Raw genomic sequence first — 22,576 nt, 5'->3', positions numbered from 1 at the left:
ATGGGTGAAGGAATAGCCTCACAATCGCAAGCAACGGATGTGAAACACAAATGATGGAGCAACACATGTCAACAGACAACGTCACAGCACTTACAGGCGTACATATTTTTTTTTTCACCTGTGCAAAAAGATGCCTTGACCTAACTGCAGCTGAGTCCGTTTTGAGGCTTTTCTCGGTGAGTGATTCTGTCTCTGTACTGCCCTCAAGTGGCCAAGCCGTGCACATCAGAAGAAGCAACGTAACGTTCATTGAATCGAAAGCCCCAAAAGTGATGCAAAGTTTTTAACAGGTTTTCAAGAAGAGTAAAGTGTGTTCTCTCAATATGGCGGAATGGGTATGGAAGGTAGCCCCGCGGTTTTAGTCGAGTCCCGGCTCTTAATTGAATCAAGGGTTTGAGCTCGTTAACCAATAATCTTCAATTTCCATTTTTTGCAAAATTTTGGACAATTGTAGATTTTGGACTGTGCTCAAAGCTAATGCGGCTTTGCACAGTCGGGGGTGTGAAGTTTATATCTGAAAGCATCGGGCAAAGAGGATTAGCGCAAATCCTCGCTGATGTTTCTTTTTCGCAGCCGAAGGGAGGCCGTAAATTGAAGCCAAGTGTCCCAAAAGGGCCGTGGTGGAAAAATGCAACCAGGCCTTCATTTTCTGTGCGTGAGGGTTTTTTTTGTTGTATTTGTTCCCTTTTCACAAAAAGCTTTCTTGTTGCCGAGGTGAGAGGCGATTAGGGGGCTTGCATTAAGCTTGATGTTGGCTGTGCCAAGGTCCATCGGTGGACCCCCCCCGCTGATGGATCAATTTGAAGAAGCGGATCTACCGCACGCAATATGTCACTTATTAAGAGTCATTTTTTTCTTTTAAGTCAGTTTAGTCAAGGGGGGGGGGAGCATGTGTGTGTGTGTGTGTGTGTGTTGGGGGGGGGCTGTGTTTCATTTCAAGCTGTTGCCAGGAAATGAGACAAGAGCGATGCAGCAACCACGAGGAGATGAAGTGCCGAGTTAACAGGAAAAGGTTGAGTGCTGTTATGGGATGAAATAACTGGACGAATTATGATAATATCACTCCCATAAAACATAAGATGTTATTTTATATGGACTGCAACATTGAAACTGCTTGACTGTTGCACACTCGTATTTTATTACGCTGTCAACCACGTGCATCCGGAGATATCTCTATCTATCTATGTATAGATCTAAATATATACACAAAAGTAAACTTGAGAAAAACGAAGTATGCAACCATGGTTTAAATCTACTATAGGCAGGCATACTTAAAGCAGCTGTTGTGTGACAAAATATTTTTTTCACTATTGTTGATGGACTGCAATATTGTGTGAGAGGTTATGTGTGAACAACTGCTCCAAGTGAAAAATGTTCATGTAAAATTGAAATTGTTATTTCAGTAAATATTTGCATTTGGCACATAGAAAACTGATTCATGATTCCAAGTTGATGAGAGCATTAAAATGGGGGAAAAATAGGACAAAAATGTAAAAGAAACGACAAAGAAACGATTCAGAAACGATAAAAAAAATGTGTGAGTAATTACGATTAATTTTTTAGGTCATTTGAGTTAATTATGACAGTTGCATTTTTAATTAGATTAAATGTTTTAATCGTTTGACAGCTCTAATATATATATATATATATATATATATATATATATATATATATATATATATATATATATTCATTCATTCATTCATTCATCTTCCGAGCCGCTTGATCCTCACTAGGGTCGCGGGGGGTGCTGGAGCCTATCCCAGCTGTCTCCGGGCAGTAGGCGGGGGACACCCTGAATCGGTTGCCAGCCAATCGCAGGACACACAGAGACAAACAACCATCCACGCTCACACTCACACCTAGGGACAATTCAGAGTGTTCAATCAGCCTGCCATGCATATTTTTGGAATGTGGGAGGAAACCGGAGTACCCGGAGAAAACCCACGCAGGCCCGGGGAGAACATGCAAACTCCACACAGGGAGGCCGGAGCTGGAATCGAACCCGGTACCTCTGCACTGTGAAGCCGACGTGCTAACCACTGGACTACCGGGCCGCCTATATATATATATATATATATATATATACACACACATACACTACCTGTATATGTATACATATATATACACACACATACATCTATCTATCTATAGATGTATGTGATCTATCACTGACAGACAAGTTGTGGCTTTTTACAGCGCCCCCCCTCCCCCCCCCGCCCAAAAAAACCCCAAACAAACCAGCTCTCCAACATGAAGCAGTGACACCTTCAGCTTTGGCTCATCCTTGAACTATATCACCCCCTCGCCACCTTTCTACTACACACACGCATCAGTGCTGTGAGAGTGTGTAAAACAAGCGCCATCCAGTGTGTCATACATGCACGGTGCACCCTGGTCACTTAGAATAAACCGGCACAGCTTACCACAGTTGGTGCGCTCTCAAATTGCCTTACGGGGAAAAATAAAGGTTCAGTGAAATAAATTCGTACAAACAAATCACTTTGGGTCAGCACAAAAACTGTGAATGTAAATTGAACGTCTGCCTTGAAAGTTGCCTATCCTTATGCTTTATATGATTTTATTTTTTTGTAGCGGGCAGTGACTGCAAGTAAAAAGTGAAGCATTTTTTCAAAGAAAAGTGGAGAGAATGGTGTGCCCTGTGGCATATGGATTCTGTGTGTGCGTGTGTGTATGTGTGTGTGTCCAGAAGGACGTTTTGATTAGAGGCCGCGTACAGTACGTGTGTTTCATGTTTTATGAAGACTGAGCTCCGAGTTGCTTTCAACCTTCAGCCTCAGGCAACACTGAAATCGCACTTCTGGAACCAGAGCGCGCGCCTGTGTGTGTGTGTGTGTGCCCATGTGTGTGCGTGTGAGAGAGTGAGACATACATGCCCGAGGGGGGCAGCAGCATGAGCCTGAAAAAGAGCACCACTTTCTCTCACCCCCACTCCACCTCCCCCCAACCACTTTCCCTTACTTGCTGCCAAGCTGAGGATTTGCAGCTTTGTAACATCCTTGAGAGACACATCCATCCTTCATTCTCCTTCTCTAAAAAATAAATACACACATATACAGTACATATATATACTGTGTGTGTGTATATAATGTATATAATTAAAAAAAATATGTACTGTATATATTTTTAATTTTATATATATATATATATATATCGACAATCCAACACACTTAACTGCAGGGTGGAAGATGCTGGCAGGGAAAGTTGACACGGAACGCCATAACCAGGTGGCTGGCATAGTCTACCGAAAGGTCAAAATGGGAAACACCTCCGAAGGCGGTGGTGAATGACCGAGCGAAGATCCTGTGGGACTTCCAGATCCAGACTGACAAGATGGTAACGGCGAAGCAACCGGATAGCGTGATCGTAGATAAAGGGCAGAGGAAAGCTGTTGTCGTAGATGTAGCGGTTCCAAGTGATGGAAACATCAGAAAGAAGGAACACGAGAAACTCGAGAAATACCAAGGGCTCAGAGAGGATCTGGAGAGAGCCTGGAAGGTAATTAATGGTGACAGTCGTGCCTGTGGTGGTCGGAGCACTCGGGGCAGCGACCCCCCAAACTAGATGAGTGGTTGCAACAGATCCGGGGAACAACATCGGACATCTCAGTCCAGAAATGTGCAGTGCTGGGAACAGCAAGGATACTGCGCAGAGCCCTCAAGTTTGTTGGGCTCTGGTAGAGGACCCGAGCTGAATGGGGGACGGACACCACCCAAGGGGGAGACAAGGATTTTTTTATGGATGGATGGATGAATGGATGGATGGGTGGATGTGTGGGTGGGTGAATGGATGGGTGGGTTTGGGTGGATGGATGGATGGATGGATGGATGGGTGGGTGGATGGATGGGTGGATGGGTGGGTGGATGGATGGGTGGGTGGGTGGATGGATGGGTGGGTTTGGGTGGATGGATGGATGGGTGGATGTGTGGGTGGGTGGATGGATGGGTGGGTTTGGGTGGGTGGATTGATGGATGGGTGGGTGGATGGATGGATGGATGGGTGTATGGGTGGGTTTGGGTGGGTGGGTGGATGGATGGGTGGGTGGGTGGGTGGATGGATGGGTGGTATTGGGTGGGTGGATGGATGGGTTTGGTGGGTGGGTGGATGAATGGATGGGTGGGTGGATGGGTTATGGATGGATGGGTGGGTGGGTGGATTGATGGATGGATGGGTGGGTTTGGGTGGGTGGGTGGGTGGATGGATGGATGGATGGGTGGATGGATGGGTTTGGTGGATGGATAGATAGATAGATAGATAGATAGATAGATAGATAGATAGATAGATAGATAGATAGATAGATAGATAGATAGATAGATAGATAGATAGATAGATAGATAGATAGATAGATAGATAGATAGATAGATAGATAGATAGATAGATAGATAGATAGATAGATAGATAGATAGATAGATAGATAGATAGATAGATAGATAGATAGATAGATAGATAGATAGATAGATAGATAGATAGATAGATAGATAGATAGATAGATAGATAGATAGATAGATAGATAGATAGATAGATAGATAGATAGATAGATAGATAGATAGATAGATAGATAGATAGATAGATAGATAGATAGATAGATAGATCGATATCCACACATATAATTATCCATGAGTGAATGTGCGTCACTACATCTGCGTAGAAGTCCAACAATTAAACTGTCAACACATGTAATAGGAAAATATGCACATAATTCATGTCAGACTTCCAGGGAGAATTGCACTTGTAGCCAATGGGACGCTGCAGCTTTGAAGCTCTCCAAATGGGGGAATGGCATGAATTAAGTAGCATCATCACACACATTTGCTCTCTGGGAAAGTACACACTCACACTCACACACACACGCACAAAGTTAATTTTAGCTGGTGTCAGTCATGAAGCATGTCTGATCTGTTTTCTCTCATGAAATGGAAGAGAATTAAGTCTCCTCTAATGTACCTGCAAGGTCAGACTCGGCATCGGAGCATCTACGAGGGATTACACGGAAGGGAGAATGAATATTCCATGAGAAAGTACGCACAAGAATCTCACTGTGATGCGGTGCTGGTGGGATACTGTTTTTTTTTTTTTTGAGCTGCTCGACGGCAAGAAAAGTCATTTTTTGCAGCCCGACTTGACCCGCTTTCCACGCTGTTACGTTATCTGCCCGAACAGATGCTATCGCCGGCCCCCTCCCAGTTGCTCCGTCTCGCCACCGAACGAGCCGCATGGGGATGTTTTTTATTTTATTTTTTTATTTTTTTCAGCGCGATATAGCCCCCCCGTCGGCCATGTACACTGTCGGCAGACGCAGCATGAGGTCATCTGATGACAGATGGGGCCGGCGGTCGACGTTTTGGCCTACCTCCACAGAGAGCTCTCCAGCACCTTGGTGGAGTCGGCGTGGTAGTACTTGGTCAGAATGAGAATGACCTGCAAGAGGAGAGAAGGGAACACAGCACTTTAGTTGGCCGGCATTTGCATTTCAAACCTCTCTGGAAAGCTTCTCGCTCTGTGCGGGCTCAAACATCCGTTTTTTTTTCCCCCCTCCTCATATGAAACCCTGGTAAGAATCGGGTCAAAAACGTAATTTGCTTTATTGGGGATGGGTCAACGCTGTCATGGCTAATGGTCGATAATGATGCGAATGGGGGATGTCGGGTATGGCCATTATTGACGGCCATTATTTCCGGTGTCAGAGTGTCACACGCGGAGCGCAGCCGTATACCTTCAATGTTTAAATAAACAGTGAACTCGCTGTGGATACGTTTCGGATGATTGGCTAACACCTGCCCAGTCTCAGTGCCATTTTTAACAGCTCTCAGTAATTTGACATAAAATACCCATAAAAGGGTGGAGTGCCCCCTCCAGGTCGGGGGGGAGATCTTGCCCCAAGTGGAGGAGTTTAAGTATCTTGGGGTCTTGTTCACGAGTGAGGGCAGGAGGGAGCGAGAGATCGACAGGCGGCTCCGAGTCGAGCCGCTTCTCCTCCACATCGAGAGGAGCCAGATGAGGTGGCTTGGGCATCTGATTCGGATGCCTCCTGAGCGCCTCCCCGGTGAGGTGTTCCGGGCATGCCCCACCGGGAGGAGACCCCGAGGAAGACCCAGGACACGCTGGAGAGACTATGTCACCCAGCTTGCCTGGGAACGACTCGGGATCCCCTGGGGAGAGCTGGAAGAAGTAGCTAGGGAGAGGGAAGTCTGGGCTTCCCTGCTAAAGCTGTTGCCCCCACGACCCGGCCCCGGATAAGCGGTAGAAAATGGATAGATGGATGAATTAAAAATAATAATAATAATAACATAAAAATAAATATATAAAAATAAAAAAAATAAAATGAATACAAATGAAGAAACTCATGCCGAGTGCTCTCCTTTCAAATCCCATTTTGAAAGGAGAGTAAATGCCGACATGAAAGGCAGGGCGAGACAAGCGAGCTTTATGTATTTTTTATTTATTTATCGTTTATTTCATAAACAAGGCAACTCAATGTGGCTCACGGAAACTCATACGCCACCTAAAAGTACTGACAAACAGCTCATGACATTATGAAACATGAAAAAAAACAAACACACATGGGCTACTTTAAACACGTTAACAGAAGACTTTGAAACATTTCAAAGTAAAGAAATGAAAGTCGGTTTCGAACACTACGAACAAGCTGTGATGTGAAATTGATTTCAAAACAAACAAAAAAAAAAAACGAATCAAAGGAATTGGGGTCGGGTTGGGGGGGGGAGCAATGTTTTTAACCTGGATATATTTGCACTTTGGGCTGACTTCACTTCTATCGGTAGCTTATTCCAATTTATGCGCAGCATAACAGCTAAATGCCGCTTCAGCGCGTTTGCTTTGAAACCCGGACGGACTTCACTAATTGAGCCGCGTTTGCGGACCTCGGAGCCCGACTCGCGTCGTCGGGACCCATAATCATTCAGTGATTTGTAGACCACTCGCAGAATTTTGAAATCGATTCTATAGCCGACTGGAAGCCGGTGTCAAGCACAAACTTTGAGAGAAAAAAAAACCGACAACAAATACACAATATATAATAAACAAGGGCTGAAATACTAATTCAATTGCACGTAGACACCTACGCCACCACTCGCTGACACCCACATCACTCACCAGGCCAGGCCTTTTAAAGCAATCCACAAAAATCAACTTAACGATGGCGACCCCTAGAGGACAGAATAATAGCGACAACTCTCATGCACATCTGATTGTGTTGAATAATTCAGAACATTGATACAATACTCAATTTGAAAAAAAAAAATATGAGCTCACCCGAATAAATATGTTTGAAAACAGGGAGTCAATTTTCAATCCCGTCTTGTCTCATCTTTAAATTTTCATGAATAAGACACGGCGCTGCACGGCACAACTCGACCCCCGCGCCACTTCGACCCGGTCAAGCCGCTCTTTCAAATCGCTCCGCATTTTGACAGCGATGGGATTTGCACCGTCCTGTTGTAAAGAGTGGCACGGGGTCAGATAGCACGGAGCGTCGCGAGGTTTGAGTGATGGGTTGTGCATCAAGTGTACAGGGGGGGGGGGGGATGCCTGGTTCATGAAACGTGTTTTTATTTTGAAACAATACTTTGCTCCAGAGTCCGTCGTAAGGCTCGTGTGAAGCAGCCCAGAGTCAAGATGCCGAGTCGTTCACATTTCAAAATGCACTTATTTACGTTTTGATTTGATAGGAATGGGGGAAAAAAAACGACTTGATTCATTTCTACGACGGGAAAACTCCTCATCTTTTAATGGAGATCATCGAGTTCTGCTCGACTGTAATTGAGTGACCGCGACACGCTCCCCTGTGGCTTTTTTTTTTTTTTTTTTTGTCTGCCACAGCGCAGAACGAGTCCAGTGACTTTTATCGGGACGGTCGGGACCTCGCAGTGACTCCCCTGCGGGACGCACAAGAGAGTCCATTGAGAAGCGGAGATCACGGCCGGGCGACGACAATATGCCGCCTGTCCCGGGGACATTTGCCATCGCTTGTGCACTGACGAAGAAACGGACGGAAGGAAGCGTATGAAAGGAGACGAGTTGCTTGCTGGGCTCCGAGAGGAAGAATGTGGTCATTCATTTAGAGGTGGAGGGGGGCTCGGGGGGAGGGGGGGGGGGGACAAACCACACACAAGCCTCTAATGGCAGTGGGGAATAAAAGAGGTCAAAACGTTTTGGGAATTGCAGATAAAATATTCCACGTAAATATTTCAGGCCAGTGTTCTACGTGCGCATACCTAACGCCACTCTCAGCTTAAGTTTACTGTCAAACTAAAGCGAAAGCAAAGACAATTTTGCCTGCTTGCTGAATGCTAATAGCATCGATAGAACACTCTCAGCCATAGATGTTAGAAAACAAACGGTGGAGCAACATATGTAGATAGACAATAGATTCAACACAGATCTGATCTGGTCCGGATTGGATGCGCGGATATTTCGCGTCGTCAGTGTTCGGTTGTCATGTTATAACAATAATAATGCATTTTATTTAAAAGCGCCTTTCATGCCACCCAAGGACACTGTACAGACAATAAGAAAATACAATGTAAAAATTTGTAAACGAGATGTTATATAAAAACAAGGACATAAAATCATAAAAACATAGGAAATGGAAGAGCTATGCGTTGTAGGCAATCCTGAACAGGTGTGTTTTTAGACGGGACTTGAAAGTGTTGTAACTGATTCCTTGTGTGCCGGTACAGCATTGGATTTCTATACTGCCTCCAAGTGGCCAAAATGTGAACACCAGACTCAGCTGTACACTTTGTGTTGAAATGGGGAAAAAAAAAAAAAGGAAAAAGGAGGGGACCGGGGGGGGGGGGCAAAACGGATGAATTATTTACATTCTATTCCATTATGCTTTTAATTCATTCATTCATTCATTCATTCATCTTCCATACCGCTTGATCCTCACTAAGGTCGCGGGGGGTGCTGGAGCCCATCCCAGCCGTCTCTGGGCAGTAGGCGGGGGACACCCTGAATCGGTTGCCAGCCAATCGCAGGGCACACATAGACGAACAACTATCCACGCTCACACTCACACCTAGGGACAATTTAGAGTGTTCAATCAGCCTGCCATGCATATTTTTGGAATGTGGGAGGAAACCGGAGCACCCGGAGAAAACCCACGCAGGCCCGGGGAGAACATGTAAACTCCACACAGGGAGGCCGGAGCTGGAATCGAACCCGGTACCTCTGCACTGTGAAGCCCACGTGCTAACCACTGGACTACCGGGCCGCCCGCTTTTAATTCATGTTTTTATTAATTATAATACAGGAGCTGGATACATTGTCGGTTAGTGCAGATCATTTCCTGATCCCCCAGCTAACAATTGCCAACGTTCCTTGGCAGAAACACACACACACACGCACGCACACACACACACACACTCACACACACCAACAAAAACATAAACTTGGCCAAAATAAATTGCACCATTCGTCCAACTGTTCCCAATCACCTCCATTGGATGGCCGGTCACCATCCAGTAAATCTGGCGCATGCTTTTTAAGCGGGGAGGGGGTGGGGGGCGTCCTCTGACCCGCGCGCTCGTTACCATTTTAACGGCGCGTTGAGATTGCCACCATTCATTAAAGGGCTCGGCCAGAGGGGAGAGGAGGGCAATTACACGCACCTCCGCCTACGCTCGCATCAACAGACCTCCACCGGGCCGGACGGCGGAGCAGCACCGCTCTTTGTAAGCCTTCAGATTTATCGGCATGTAGCATATCCAACGACGATATATGATCCAAACTCACTCCTGATAGCAGCGCACATGCACGCTCCCCTTATTGCCTATAATTGCAGGGCGCATCCGCATCGGGCTATCTTTAGAGAGCCCAAAAGCGTATCATCAACGCTCGAAAAAAAAACACAGCCTCAAAAAGGGAAAAAAGACCGTTTAAGCACGCAAAGGCACGCGGCGTTGTGCGGGGGAGAGGGAGCGCAAGGAACCCGCGGAGAACGGACTAATTGGACCGACAAGAGCGAGCCAACCGAGCCGCTTAGATGTGAGATCATCTACTGGCGCGAGTCGGAGGCCTTTGGGAGGAGACGCGGGACACGGCGAGAGACGGGGGGGGGGACGACCGCGAGAGCTGGGGAACAAAGAGACAAAGGAAGAGCTGGAAGCGGCGTCGCAACGATGTGATCCAGGGACGACGAGAGCGGGAAATTGGAAGCGCCAAGGCGTGAATCGATGGAGCACGGGGGGGGGGGGGGGGGGGGGGGGCTGAGCCTTCTGGCACTTCCGACCTGTTTATTGATCCCAGCAGCTTACACGGACAAGGCTTCCAACGCAACTTAATCCAGCTCCGGGCCGTCAGCGTTTGCTTATCGCGTGAGCGGAGTTGACGACGGCTCACGTCGGGGCTGCCACACCTTTTGCTCAAATAAAATACAATACGTACAGATTTATGTGGCGCTTTCACAACAGCGACAACTTTACAAAACAGTTAACGTGAAGTAAATATATTAAACACAACGCAAAACATGAAAACATGGACGGTTGTGCAATCTTAAACCAGTTTTGCCTCCGACACTTTGTTGATCAAAGTGTCTTTTCACCAGCGGATCAGAGACGTCATGCTCAAAATGTGCACACGTCGGCTACAAGCTAAGTTTGAAAGCAAATGAGAAGCCGTCACATCCATCGACGAAAAAAAAGAGATTGGTTCACTTCTACTGTCCCGTGTCAATCCGCTTCAATTCCAGGCGGCGACTCTAAATTCCAAATACTCTCAGTTCCTCTCTCCTCATCCTCAACTTCAGGAGCCATCCATCCAGCCGCACCAATGCAGACTGTCCAACAGTGCCGACATCTCCGCCGAACAAAACGGGGCTGTGAAAAATTCTGCTCCATTACAGGCGCCAAAATCACAAGCGCCCCGGGGCTGTCCGGCACTTGCAGTCAAATGGCGCCGACATTCCTCGCAATCAAAATCAGTGTTGGCCGCAACCACCAATCACAGATTCTTCTGGCCCCCCCTCGCCCCTGCTAAAAACAGTCCACATCGGGTCCACGGGACGTAACACCAAACACCATGTGACAAAACAAAGACAGAAAAGGTTACAACCTAACGTGACCTTGTAAATACGGCCCTGGTCCCCACATGAAGATTTTTCCAATTTTAAAAGATTTTTGTGACAGATGCCGATTGCGGGTCAAAAAAAACTCACTTGTATTCTTTGGCGTTCGACTCAGCATGACTTAGATTTGTTCTTGATTTTACTGTCTGGTGCTTTCTACCGCCTTTATTACCGATTTGTCTTACTGTTTATTGTGCATGTTAAATCGCTCCATGTACAGCACTTTGTATGCAGCGATGGCTGTTTGAAAGTGCTCGAGAAATACTCTTGACTTGACTTGACAAAGTAAAGAGCTACCCTTCAACCTCCATTTTTAGAGTAAAGTTTACACCACATGAAAAGTATCAATGGAGGAAGGACAGAGACTCATGTTTGGAAGCAGGAAATCCACCCACTATTTTCAGAAAATATTACGCGATGTTGCAAAGTCTGTGCTGGCGACAAAGTGTTATTTAGCTTCAAACACATGACCGGTCTGTCAGCATCTGTTAAAGGTAACTTAAAGTCTTTGCTTTGTTAACGTTGTTTCTTTTAAAAGTACTGTAAGTAAAGGAAACCGTGGCAAGACTGATTAAAGCCGCCACGCTTAAAGACTAAAGAAAATGAAGCATTATGGTTCTGCTCCAATTATCTCAACACGGGGCAGCAAACACAGACCGATTCTGCGCAAACAGCGCGCCGGATTCCAGTCTTCCGAGGCAGAGCTCTCGCATGATCACGTGTGACGGCCACGTCAGCAAGAAAAGACTTATATTTCCTGACGTCTGGGGAAAACACATTATCAAGACAAATTTATTTTTAACACACCTCAGACAAAAGGATCATCTTCTAAGACAATTTAAAAAGAAAGAAAATAGTCGGGCATTTGACGTCTTTGGTGAGGGAAGGGCAAAATCTGGACAAAAAAAAAAAGGCCAATTGTCTTGGCTGGAAAAAAAATGTACTTGAATAACTTGATCACAACAAAATTTGACCCCCCCCCCAAAAAATAAAATTAAGCTGTGCAGGAATTAGACTCATTTTACTGCTAGCATAAACTATAAGAGAAAATTTGGGTTCATTTCACAGCTCAAAAGGAGACGTGCTTGCGTCTACCACGGTTATTATTGTTTGGGATTTTTTTTTTGTTTTCATTGTAGTATCTATTAGGTGTTGACTCTTAATTTTTTTTAGAGCAGGTCTGGTAAATCGTTGTTTTCCGTTCTAGAATTACATTTACATTCGTCCACTAGCTTCTATGGCTAAACCGCACTCAAAACGCAAGCTAGCTAATAGCTAGCCAGTTAACGGCTACCCGCTAACACACTCTCATCTGCCGACGCCCACGCAAACATCGCCGCTGTTTTGTGTGTCTTGAATTAATTTTGTTGAGCGAACAATTCCTTCGTAGACAAAGAATGTCGTACTGGCTCAGGCTCCGTTCCCACCGTAGACACAGCTGGGGGGGGGGGGGGGGGGGCGAGTTGAACAGCTGTGGCCGCCGCATGAACATAATCCCTATCCTCTGCATTTCGTCAATGCCCCCGCATTTTCCCATGATCACTCCGGGGCAAATTTATGATTATTTTTTTGGTTGTTGCCCGCTCATAAATAGCCAGCTGGTACGTTTGGCCATTCATATTTCTCTCTCGGGGTGTCGCTGACGACAAAAACAAACAACGTCTTTCCTGCTGCAAACTGTGTCAACGGGAGTTGAAGATGACTTGACTAAGTGGCACGGCGTTTAATAAGTGTTGACTGAAAACACAGTGGGAAGACTCCCGGGGTCTAATTTGGGCAAATGCGTTTCAGGAGATGTTCTAATTACTCAAAAAGTGGATACATTATTTATCCGCGTTCGCGATACATCGGCGCTATTGCCGTCCTCTAACGGCTCGCGTTCAAAAACAGTTTATCCTCAATATGGGTGTGTTCAAGCAAAGATCACCCTGGGTCAATTTTCGGCGTGGACTGGACCGGTGGTCGAGTGGTTTGTGCGTTGACCTCATGGTACAGAGGTACCGGGTTCGGTTCCTGTTTCCGGCCTTCCTGTGTGGAGTTTGCATGTTCTCTCCGGGCCTGCGTGGGTTTTCTCCGGGTGCTCCGGTTTCCTCCCACATTCCAAAAACATGCGTGGCAGGCTGATTGAACACTCTAAATTGTCCCTGGGTGTGAGTGCGAGCGTGGATGGTTGTTCGTTTCTGTGTGCCCTGCGATTGGCTGGCAACCGGTTCAGGGTGTCCCCCGCCTACTGCCCGAAGACGGCTGGGTTACGCCCTGCGACGCTTGAAAACGGATTAGAAAATGGATGGATGGATGGATTTGTCAAGAACGCCCCCTACAGGACTGCAATGGAATGGAACCAGCTCCAGCAGGTTTTGCGATACGATCGTAGCGGACGAACGCAAATGAAAGGGGTGCAGGCGAACGTGTGATGACACTAATGCCGACTAATCCCGACGGGCAACAAGCTTGTTAGCGGCACCATTGCGGTCACTGCACAGAGATGCGCTCATGTCCATCCAAAATGAGCGGCGTCATTACGCAGCGAAAAGAGTGGGCGCGTAAATACATTAGGCCAAAGTAAATGGCACATCAACGCGCCTCATTTCCTTTTTGGCCGCGACGCTTCATTTCATCGAGTCTTTTAACAGGGAAGCGTGCCAAAAATTCGAGGGCAAAGATTTCTTCGGGAACTCCCACTCTTCTCACGTCTGAGAATTGACACATTTTTCCACGGCGCATCTGCACCTCGTCTCTGGCCTGGCCCGCCCGTCTTAGTCGCGAGCACGACGGCCCAGATTGAAAAGCGCCCGCGCGCGATTCCTAGCAAGCGCGCGCTTTCGGTCGTGCGGCGCCGTCCGCCCGCAACACGCCTGCAAATCCATCCCAAGCGTTTTCCCGTCGCTCTCGCTGCCTCCTCGGATCGCCCGAGCCACCCAAGCTATAGAACCAGGTCAGAATAAAGTAAGTCCAAATAAGCCTTTGAAGCAGCTCGGCTCTTTTGAGCCAGTGCAAGATGCAAATGCGCTCTGACACATGGCCGAGCGGGCCCGTCCGTCAACCCCGCGTGGAAAAAAAATGGGCTGAATGGGCTTCCAGACCTTGCAGCCTTTGTTGGGGGGCCCTCGTCCGGGAACTAAATACGGTGCCGCATCATTAAGCAAACCATATGGAGGGCGCCGTAAACGCAGGCGAGCCATGCGGCCGCTGGGAAAACTGCTGCCGTCGAAAACTGCACCGGCGGGAAGGTGCCATCTTGGCCAACTTTCGGCAACGAAAGCGACAGCGAAAAAAATCATGCTGACTGTACATGAGCAACGTGGGTGACTCCAGCCTGATGCACAGCGAAAAACTGCAACCCTCCACACACTGAAGCGAACAAACAAGATGTTGCTGATTCCGATTTTGGACAGGAAAAAAAAAATGCATTAACGATTAATTAATTGTCCAAATTAACTCATTCACTCCCAAAGACGTTTTTAAACGTCTTTTCAGACTTGGTCCAGAATTGGCTGGTACTGAATGAGTTAAGAACATTTATAAGCCCCCCCCACCCCCCGCCCCCACAACTTGTGTGTAAATTTGTGACAGCCAATGTCAACTTCCATTGCTTGTAAAAAAATACGATTCACTTTGCGTTGAATGGCAAGCCCAGAGAACGACCTTATGAACACATTTCACCCAAATTATTTTCAAAATAAAAGCTCAAAATGGACGGATAATGAAACCGCTGTGACTTGTGTGCAACTCCTGTACATGGGCAGCGTACATCACGATAAAAAAAAAAATCGCGAAAACATCTGCCGTTTGGTTGATTATTTTGGACGATGTTTGAAGGGCCATCATCGGACGATTTAATCGGCTGGCTGATTAATCGGTTGGGCTGTGATATACGTCGCTGTAATTTTTCTCCCCCGTCAAACCATAAAAACAGGTTGTGATTGTTCAGGACGAAAAGGATTGCCACAAAGAGAAAACGGGTGACAATAGAGGAAAGAGCGAGAGATTTCGAGAGGATGTTGGCCCATCCGCCGATGACACCTGGACAGGCCACGACTCCCCACGCTTAGATTTCTATATTATTACTGGACAACAGTAAAATGCATAACTAAGCCATTAATTTCGGAAATTAAACATGCCTTCATCTGAAGTAAGACGTGTATAAAGGCTTGAAGAGACATTTCTGAACGATTGAAAGCGACAACCTCCCGATCTGCTCTGCGACACTCTGGCAACGGCTACGTAACACACCCCGATCAAAAGGCAGACCTTCAAAATAAAAGCAGGGAAACAAACAACAGCTTGATGGTTCCTTTTGACCCGGTTCCTTCTTTGTTGGTTTTAAGAGCGACTTCCGATTGCGGATGGTGTAATACAAAAGACACATGTGACACTGTTATACACACACACACACACACACACACACACACACACACACACACACACACACACACCAATACTGTACAAGATGACATGAGCACAAGTCGAAACCTGGCGTGTGGAGAGGAGGACACCAGATGCTCTCATTGGTGTGAGAAATGTCAGCAGCCCAGATGGCTTTTTTTTTTGCTCTTCACTCAGTGCAAATGGTGTACTTTTTTTAGGGGGGGGGAACACGATTGTTATTCCACCGACCACCGTAGCGTCATACCACCGTCTCGGTGGTATGACACGAGACATCTCATCCATAAACATGTCGGCGTTGGCGTAGGTGGGCGCTTGGGTGGGAGTTGCGTTTGGCCTGGCGGCCTGGCGGCCCGCCGCACAGACGCCAAGCAGCTGCGCCGTACCTGTCTTTTTTTTATGATTCACCTCACTGTTTGTTTCGAAGCAACACAGATGTGAAAGAGCGCAAACTTTTTTTTTTTGAAGAAGAAGAAAGGTTGAAATGATGGCCAAACAAAACAGGCTTTCATTAAACAGCAGCTCTTGTCAATGCATTCTCTTTGGAATGACCTTTGATTTGACCTTTGAAACAATCATTAAAAAAAAAAAGTTTTTTAAATGTGCAGATTTTCGTTTATCGCGAGTGGTTTCGGTCCCCATTAACCCTGATAAACGAGGGATTGCTGTAAATTTATGTCACGATGAAAAGCAAACCGAAAGTTGTTGCCTGACACACTTCCTCTTTGGCGTCGCCACTTGGAAGTGACGGAACAGTTTTACACCTTCTTGACTCACATGAGTTTGCCTTTTTGCAGGAGGCTTCAAACCAATGCATTTGACATGAACACGTCCGGTCGGGATTGTTAGGAGGGCTTGGTTGGGACCTCCAGACACATTTTTTTTTTCCTTTTGCAAAAAATAAAGAATAAAAAATCCCAAAGAACTCATAAAAACTATATATGTATGGATAGCACAAATGCCTCTGAACATTTTGAATGTTTGAAAAAAAAAAAGAATGTTTGTATAACACAAAATACATCATTACAAAAATTGTAAAATGCGTAACTTAAGGCTTTTTTTAATTTGAAGCACACAAGGGTTAAACATCTGAGGAGGATAAAGAATATATGCCTGTGAGTATTGCCATACTATCGAATGCATTGCCCCGATAACTCAAATATTGATCAAATCGGTTGTTGAAAGGCATATGCGTGTGTCGCCTCTTCACGCAGTGACTAAAGCAAAGCAACAAAATGTCTCTCGTGCAAGTTAAACGACTCCATAAAATCTGCTGATTAAATTAGCACAATTAGGTCTTAATGGGGCCCACGCAAGACTCGCATCCATGACTGGAGGCACCTGCAAATGGAGTGTGAGCCATTTGTTGGTGACCAGTCTCTTGTAGTTACCTCACACACACACGCGCACACACTCACACACACGCACACACACACACAGTGTGGTTGTTATTGGTGAATGACGTTTGTTTACACGTGCAATTATGTTAACTCATTGAGTCAATCTGATGAGGGCTGGCATGTGGTCTCTTGTGTGTCTGTCTCAAATTGTGCGGTGGATGTGTGTGTGTGTGTGTGTGTGTGTGTGTGTGTGTGTGTGTGTGTGGGTGCGTGCCTCGCCTCTGGAAGTGTCAGATTAGTTGATTAGAGAGCAGGCTGCCGACAGACCACGGCCCCACAAGAGCTGTTTTTGCAGGGCAGCGCGGTCGCTTTAGAGCGCCTCATTGTCAGCTGTGTGGGCCATTTTGGAGGACTTTGGACCAACATGGCCATTTAGAGCACCTCGTTGTGCACCGCACACGTGTCCAATGGAAATATTTTTACAGCTCAGAGTGGTGCAGGCTGAAGAAAGATGCGAGATCAAGGAGCAGCTGGTTTTTTTTTCCAGGTTGGAGTCGGGCTGCTTGATTGAGAGAACACATCCGAGCAAAGGTGTGGCAGTGAGTGGACACGCCCACGTCGTCAAAGATCAGAGAGAACTGCTGAATTCGACGTGCCTATTTTCAATCATATTTGGTGGAGTTGTCAACACTCCGTCAAGATAACGTTACTGTTTCCTTTTCACTTTACAGGAGGCTTGTCCTGTGAGCTACATTTAAATGAAGACATCGAAAGTCTGCTTTTTGGGGGGAGTAGGAGGGGGGGTTGTGGTTATTGCTGCAGCCACTACAGTCCAAAAATCCAAATAATCACTCAATAGAGGGATTGCTGACCGTGACGTAATGGAGTGCGCTTGCTTTTGTTCACCGTAGAAAATCCAAAGCTTTCCTGTCCCATCTTTGACACACACACACACACACACACACATGCCAGAACGGGGGCAGTCAGCGCGTCGGGCCCGTTCCAATTGGCTGGGCAGTAGTTGAAGGTTATACCAGCTAACGAAGCCATCACGCCAACCATGGAGAGAAACGCACGTGCACACACACACACACATATATATATATACACACACACACACACACACACGCACACACACACACACAAAAACCACACACATGCAGCAGGCGTATGCAACCAGACAATAGTCGCTGACCTTCAGTGCAGCTGTTGCTCCAAAAAAATGCAACAAATAAAAACCTTGCATCCCGTGCAGGCTCGTCAATTTTTATTTTTATTCGTACTACTTGTGGCCCAGAATGCCAAAGAGGATTTACAAAATTACAGATAACAAATGTAAAAAAAAAAGAGAGCTGTAATGTTGTGAGAATAAAGGTTTTTGTTGCCCCCCCCCCCCACCCAGAAAAAAGAATTTGGTGTTGCATTTTTCAATGTTTGAGCAGCTCGCACATCAACGTTGGGGAGGGGTTGAAAGAGGGGGGGGGCTGAACCCCCAACATGGAGGACGGCAGTATTGGAGGATGCATCCAGAAGCTTCGTTCCAATTTTTAATTGCCGAGTTTAAAAATCCCCTTTTGGCCTCCCGCGCGTTTCATGATTCCTTCCTGCTCCTTCGCCCCCCCCCCCCTCCCCCCACCCCTCCGCACCACCTGTCCTTTCCTTCTTTTCATCTCTCAATCATTTACCTGCCTCCCTCAGCTTCTCTCTCCCGGGGGAGGAGGAGGAGGAAGCCTTGATCAACCGTCCTCTCGGCAGACAGGACTTTTGCATCAAGCGGCACCTCCCCGCTCAGCTTTAAGCATCGGAAGACTGCACAAACCTGCGCACGGCATCGTTTTGTCTCTCCGGCTGGCGAGAGCGCCCGTCTCTTTTGGAACGCGTCTGAAGAGATTTTTTTTTTTTTAAATGATAGTCGCAGGCGCTGCTATTAAGATTTCACAGCAAGTGAACCCACGCACGCACGCACAGGCCTGTCATTGTCCTGTCAAGCTATCTTTGGCCACCCGGCCCCTCGCTACAAATAAATGACCTCCCGCCCACGACAAGCCATCAAGGCGCTGTCACCCCCCCCCCCCCCCCTCCCCCGCGGGCCCCACAACCCGTGCCAGCCAATCGGAGGCCACGCTGAGCGGCCCCAACAGGAAGCGGCCCAATCGTTTACCAAAACTCTGTGGCAAGATGTGGATGAGGCTGGATGCTCGGGGAAGGGGGCGCGCGGGGATGGGGGGGGGGGGTATTTAGGGTTATTTATAGGTGCCTGATGATGTGAAAATGGGTTGTCATTGTTCAACGCCCCCTATCAGTCAGTCACTCTTCTGTGGTCTGTCAGATGAGCTCACTGGACATTGTAATCAACATCTTCTACGCAGTTCAACATTGGTATTGACTTGCGGATGCGTGAGTAAAAAAAAAAAAAAATGTTGGTTTTGTTTTTGTTTTTTTAGCATTTGGCCGACATTACAGCAATCTGTTTGAAAGTTAAGTCAGTAAACATTGTTCATGAAGTCATTTTTGTTTTTCATTTTTATGTTTGCAATGCATTTTTTTTTCTCATGATGCCATATGCACTTCGTGGCAAAACATTCCAAACGGGAAAAATAAACCCCCCAATATATTCAAAAGTTAAGCAAATATTGTTTATTCTGAATTTTTACGGTTTCATCATTAAGTCCGCACGCATTTTTTTTTTTTTTTTTTTTGTACGGGGTAGTGACTTCCAGATGCACGTACCTTGCGACATTACGGGAAAAATACCAAAATCATGCACTACAGACAAAATAAAACCATAAAAATTGAAAATAAATAATGTTTTTTTTTTTGTACATATGATTACAATTTAGGCGAAACGCACACCAAAAAAATACTTTTTTTTTTAGGGCTCATGCGCAGGTGGCATTACATAAAGGGGAAAAAAATGCTCCGTTCGACCGTACTTGCAAGTACATTTGAAGGCCTTTGCCAGTCTACATTTTTTTTTACTCCACATTGGCATTTCTCCTGTATCATACAGCCTAAATAACCACGATGATAAAGAAAAAAAAAATCGCAAAAGATCTTGTCTTGCAGAAGAAGAAGAAAATGTCTTGCAATACCACTCAATGCCACTGGAGGCAACGGTGAGTCAATGTTTGCGGTCCGCCTGCTTTGCTGTTGTCTAGACATCAGAAGAGAAGCCGTTTACATTTTCGTCTTAAAGGTGACATCACATACCGCGTGTGATGTCACCTTTAAGACGAGCACTTGCAAGAAAGAGGAGGAAGAGGGGGAAAAAAAAGATGACTGCCATGTAATTACTGGGCTGCTCTATTATTAATTGTCCCCAGTCCTGATAGGACTTGCATGAGCGTCATATGCATAATTGATATCAGGGATGGGAGCCTCCTTCACCTCGGGGGTTGGGGGTTGGAGGGGGGTGGCCAATCGACAAACACGAAACCAGGCGGCGGCGTGACCTCAAAATGCTCAATTTCATGAAGCTGCATTTGAGTACATTTCATTACCGAGGAAGGAAATTACATTGACTGTAATGTTTGACAACCCGCCAAAGAGCTCCTTGTTGCCTTTTGAATAATCCAATTTAAAAAAATAATAATAATGAATTGAAGGCAGTTTTGTCCAGCGGTTTAATAATGCAACGCGGCTCACCGTCTCGGGTCACGCATGCACGCACGCTTCTGTAATTGAGCGCGCTTGTCTTGCATGCGCTGAACCAGGTGTGGGTTTCCTCCTTTCAATAAACAAAGGATGTGAGAACCTCATCGCCTGGAGATGTTTTGCTACTTATTCAGCGCTTTTATTTATTTGATGTGACAACGCCCCCCCCACCACCACCACCCCCCAGACGCAAGCCGCGAAACCTTACTGCGTCATTTTTCCAACATTATTTTCACTATTACGTGACGAGAAGCAGGAGGAGGAATCTTATCTGCGGCGGCGATCCGATTTTATGGCCGCACGACAGAATTACTTTGGAAGCTTTTTAAAAGTGACTTTCATTCATGAGAACCCAGCAACTGTAATTAGTTTTTTTTGGTTGTTCTTCTTTCACTTGATAGCCAACTCATGAATTCAAATGGATATTCCATTATTTAAGTCGCGCAAACGGGGAAAAAAAATAATAATCTAAAGTTACTGCACGGCCCGAATTCAAATGCCAGCTTTTTGTGATGGATGAAAATTAATTTCAAATTTTTTTCCAGCATGAATGATTAAATTTTTAATTTTATTTTATTTTTTTAGGGGAGATGAATATAACTGACATTGTGTTCGGAATAGCATTACAGCTATCAAATTTTCGGATATCCTGCTAAAAATTCAATCAAAAAAAAAAAAAATCAGGTATTTGCATATGAATAAAAAATGTCCCCCCCCCACCCTTGGTCATCAATATTTCCACTTAATAATGAACATCCAACTGATTTTACGAATCATTTGCAGTCACTGTTGGCACAAAAGCTTCTGCGAGAAAGAACAAAAATGTCACGAAAAGCCTGCTAGAACATCCGAAATCGATTTGGAGTTAACCTGAGGTGCTTAAAATGGCAGCCGGTGTGTGCTGACGCCCGTTTAACGTGACTTTAAATTTGACTGGTTCATTCTGAAGACGGCCACGACACCACTTCGAACAGGGTGTGCACACTTGTGCAACCACGGGAACTCAGTTGTTTGTTTATACAGCACTAAAACCTGCTTCTGTTTATCCAAGAGATGTACAAAAAAAATTGTAGAAATCACAATATTGGAAAAAAAGTTTTTTACACACACACACACACACACACACACACACACAAACTGCGCAGGCCTTATCCTGCAGCGCCAGCCTAACTCCTCCTTCCAGCGGGAGCTAATTAAATAACGGTGTTGTTATTAATTAATCGCACACCCGAGCTAAAGCCCCCCCCCCCCCCTTCACTGGCAAATTAACGGCGTCGTCCTTATCGCCAGCGTCGAAAGAGCAGCCCGGGTGGAGATTTAGAGCAGTGGAGTGTGGGGGGGGGGGGGGGGGGTGTCCGCGAGACGTAGCTTGGGGGGGGGGGCCCGCCAAAAATCATTTGCGATAAATTATGATGATGTCGCATTTTCAACGAGGCACACACGCAAAGCAATAAAACAAGCGGAATAAATAAGGCCATTAAAACGACGTCGAGGCAGACCTGGCAGTGGATTCTTAGAAGTAAAAAAAAAACACACAAAAAAAAGCTTTTGAATGTGAATTTATGTTGAAATATGACTTTCATGTCTAGTCTTGTTCCTGGAAAAATACATTATTCTAGTCGTCTTCGCAATATGACAACTTTTTTTGTCCTTACAACCACAAATGGAGACAACACGGTGAAGTCATCAAGGTTTTTACTGTGCGTGTGTGTGTGTGTGTGTGTTGCCTGATTAAATTTCTGAAACAGCTGTGGGAATCCACATGCACGTCAACATGATTTCCCTTCCCCGATCCCCAATGAAACAAGACAGGTCGGCACATGATTGATTGACTGCTGCCTGCTTGTGTTCCTTTCGGACCGACAAGCATGATTTAATAATCCATTATGCAACCAGATTAAAGATGATTGGAAAAAACAACGACAACAACAAAAAAAGGGGGTTAGGAGGGAACATTTTGGGACGGGATTATCCCGTCGGGATTATCCCGACATGCATTTCCAATGCCGAGCTGAGGTCATCTTCGAAAAAAAACAATCCGCCAGAGTCATTAGCTGATTAGTTGAGGGGCAACGGAGCATCAAAGTAC

General features: G+C 46.0%; 1 protein-coding gene and 1 long non-coding RNA gene across 6 annotated transcripts in view; one reads left to right on the top strand and one right to left on the bottom strand.

The window, feature by feature from the left end:
• Positions 1–22,576, bottom strand: part of sorcs2 (sortilin-related VPS10 domain containing receptor 2) — a 90,464-nt gene that overhangs the window by 42,943 nt on the left and 24,945 nt on the right. For all 5 annotated transcript variants that reach the window (XM_052062373.1, XM_052062368.1, XM_052062375.1 and 2 more), the window contains one exon: positions 5,372–5,439. In XM_052062373.1, the coding sequence (XP_051918333.1) occupies positions 5,372–5,439 (68 nt within the window). The remainder of the gene's footprint in view (positions 1–5,371; positions 5,440–22,576) is intronic.
• On the top strand, positions 15,644–18,085 carry LOC127599247 (uncharacterized). The gene is made up of 2 exons (XR_007962080.1): positions 15,644–17,426; positions 17,568–18,085. It is a non-coding gene; the product is annotated as an uncharacterized LOC127599247 (long non-coding RNA).

Source organism: Hippocampus zosterae, chromosome 1, assembly GCF_025434085.1.
Source record: "Hippocampus zosterae strain Florida chromosome 1, ASM2543408v3, whole genome shotgun sequence".
NCBI classification, from domain to species: Eukaryota; Metazoa; Chordata; class Actinopteri; order Syngnathiformes; family Syngnathidae; genus Hippocampus; species Hippocampus zosterae.
The sequence above is the reverse complement of the archived record's forward strand: the minus strand, read 5'-3'. Positions and strand labels throughout refer to the sequence as shown.